Source organism: Bombus bifarius, unplaced genomic scaffold (assembly GCF_011952205.1).
Source record: "Bombus bifarius isolate JDL3187 unplaced genomic scaffold, Bbif_JDL3187 scf7180000008000, whole genome shotgun sequence".
Lineage (NCBI taxonomy): Eukaryota > Metazoa > Arthropoda > Insecta > Hymenoptera > Apidae > Bombus > Bombus bifarius.
This window is the reverse complement of record NW_022884379.1, coordinates 1-2,707: the sequence shown is the minus strand read 5'-3', so window position 1 is coordinate 2,707 and position 2,707 is coordinate 1. Positions and strand designations below refer to the sequence as shown.

The 2,707-nt window shown below is 37.5% G+C and overlaps 1 protein-coding gene across 1 annotated transcript; it reads right to left on the bottom strand.

The window, feature by feature from the left end:
* Window positions 1-449: 449 nt before the first annotated feature.
* On the bottom strand, window positions 450-1,795 carry LOC117206297 (3-hydroxyacyl-CoA dehydrogenase type-2-like). Its single transcript, XM_033445516.1, has 2 exons — window positions 1,754-1,795; window positions 450-911 (listed from the first exon to the last, which is right to left on the bottom strand). Exons 1-2 carry the CDS (start codon window positions 1,793-1,795, stop codon window positions 450-452), a joined length of 504 nt encoding a protein of 167 aa, XP_033301407.1.
* Window positions 1,796-2,707: the final 912 nt, after the last annotated feature.

Genomic DNA, 2,707 nt, shown 5'->3' with positions numbered 1-2,707 from the left:
CGTAGCGCTTTGGTGTGAGTTTCATTGCGATCCACCGCTTCCTTTCCTCTTCTTTATGTAGAGCTAAATGTGAGCAAGGATTTCAGTGATTCCACATTATTTACGGGCAGATATTTAAACGATAACAGTTTCTTAATGAACAAAGACTTCAATGAAATTATTATAGAATAATTTATTTATGACGTGCCTCCTCGAATTGAAATAAATCAAAAAATTGCGATATGAATTTTATGAATGGTTTATTACAAGCCATTACTTTCTTCTTAGAGAGTGATAAACTCGTAGTTTGAGCGAATCAATGATTGACCCAAACTACTGATGGTTTGTGTTAACATATTGATAGTAACAAATATACATCTAAATACACATAATCGTGAATAAACTGTGAATGTTTATGCATTTATTCTGCATGCATGCTTTTTTTATTGCGCGTATAAAAATAAAAATTCCTAAACATTGCATACTAGTTGTAATACTAACACACCTGTCATGGGACTGTCTATGTAACCAGGACAAATTGTGATAACACGTATTCCTTGCGACGCGAGTCCTCTAGCTAAAGGGATCGTCATGCCAGAAACAGCGGATTTCGTGGCGCCATAAGCAACTAAACCAGGTGGTGGTTCATAAGCCATCATGCTCGAAAGATTTATAATGACTCCTCTTTGTTGATTTGAATCTGGTTTGTTCTTTGCCATCAAGCCGACCATTAAGCGCGTTACGTTAAATAAACCCCACACGTTAGTTTCGAAAACGCATCTGTACAGGTCAACAGAATGTGGCTTCTTGTTCTTGAAATCGTAGATATTTTCGTAGCCGACAACACCAGCAGAATTAATTAGTACGTTCACGCCGCCGAATTTCGCCTTCGCACATTCGATGCTCTCTAATACGTCCTTTTCGAGCCTCACCTAAATAGTATCATACAATTATTCATTATGGAAACATTACGTATTACTATTAATTCAGAGTTTCGATAAAATATGAAAATTTTACAATATGAAATTTCAATCGGATTACTGTTACTTTGTTCGTTTTTTCGTCTTGTTAATTATTATCTTATAGAAATTTTGACACGGTTAATGGCATAAAGATCACCGATGTCTGGCGCACCAAAATTAGTAAAAATACATAATTTGAACAAATGTCAATAGTTACAAATTTTTTATTATTTCCATCGTTACTACAATAGTGTGATGAAATTAATACAGTATAAAACATATAAAAATAGTTTTATTGATACATGAAATATAGATCTATTATGTGCGCCCCCCCCCCACAAGTGGCTGTCGAACATGGGAAAATCCGCTTTTAGCTTAATGAATTATAACCCTAAGGAACGTAAGACCCTTGACAGTAAAATAGACAATGCTAAATCCTGTGACCTGTCTTTAGAATTATTGCGGGTCCGAATAAGTATGGTCGAGGTATGGATTTTTGTTTAAAGTAGGACCCGGGGCGTAAGAACATAGAACAATTATTTAGCAACGCGAAGAAACAATATGAGATAATTCATAATCGTAAAAAATAAGTGAAGCGAGCGAAATTGCTTTATAGCGGAATGGGGGCCGCCGGTGCCCTCAGTGAGATAAATTCATTAACACTTTGACTGCCATGCCGAAATCACATGTTTCGCTCAGGACGCCACGCGAACATTTTTATTTTGCAAAGCATATAATGGCAAAATAATAATAAATTGATGATGTAAAACAACATTCTTCCCCAGTTGACCGTTTATCTTATTGGTGGTTACAGGTGACCACTGTGACGCCTTGCTGACAACTGGTAGCGACATATTATAACAAGTCTTCGTTTATTTCAACAAACCATTCGCATTTGTTATTTCGTCGTAAGCGAAACGTCCAGAATATATTGTTGAAACGTGTAGAAGATATTAGTAAACAGTACTCGCTCATTCTATATATAAAAGTAAGGTATGTGCGCACTTCTAACTTCAATTATATGATTATAAACCAGCATTTACGATAATTTTCTAAGGTGTGTTTATAATAATATTCGTAGATTACCCCTCAAAGATATGGACGTTAGATGCACGATTTGTTCTATTTTTTTTTTTTTTTTTTTATTGATGTTCCAATAAAAATATTTAATTGTTCAATGGGGCACTTTTTGTTTCAAAGTATCATCTATTTATCGGTTATATTCAAAATGCCCTAACTGTCAATTTTCATACAATTTTTACAATTGTATGAAGTGTCAAATGCTCCGGTCACCAATGACCACCGTGGCGTCACAGGAGATACCGTGGCCGGTCATATATGACCAACGTGGCAGTCAAAGTGTTAATGATGATTATACAGAGATATATATCTGTTGGAATACAACGATATCAGTCGCATGCGGATAGAGTGTTTGATCGTACAGATTCTTCCATTCGTTGCCCAGCGCCATCCCCACTAGCGTACGTTCGTTAGATGTACCGCGGCGGCTGGCGCGTGCATGCTCTTCCGAGAACTCGGCGGAAGAAACGTAAGGATATGGATGGAACATTGGGCACGTCGGTGTCGCGCCTTGACAGCGTAGCGCTTTGTATCGAGAAGCTGCTAGAAGGTTCCGTGGCACGTGACGTTACACAGACATCTACTCAGGTCACACTCATTATAGAGAGTGGGGGTTCAAAATCTTTACAAGCGCCACAGGTCACTAAGGCAGTCAGTCTGTGAATAACTAGCCAACTGTCTACATT

Coding starts and splice junctions, on each gene's coding strand:
- LOC117206297 (XM_033445516.1), bottom strand. CDS start 1,795: ATGTCGCTACCAGTTGTCAGCAAGGCGTCACAGTGGTCACCT. Junction 912..1,753: donor AGGCGTCACAGTGGTCACCT/GTAACCACCAAT, acceptor GATACTATTTAG/GTGAGGCTCGAAAAGGACGT.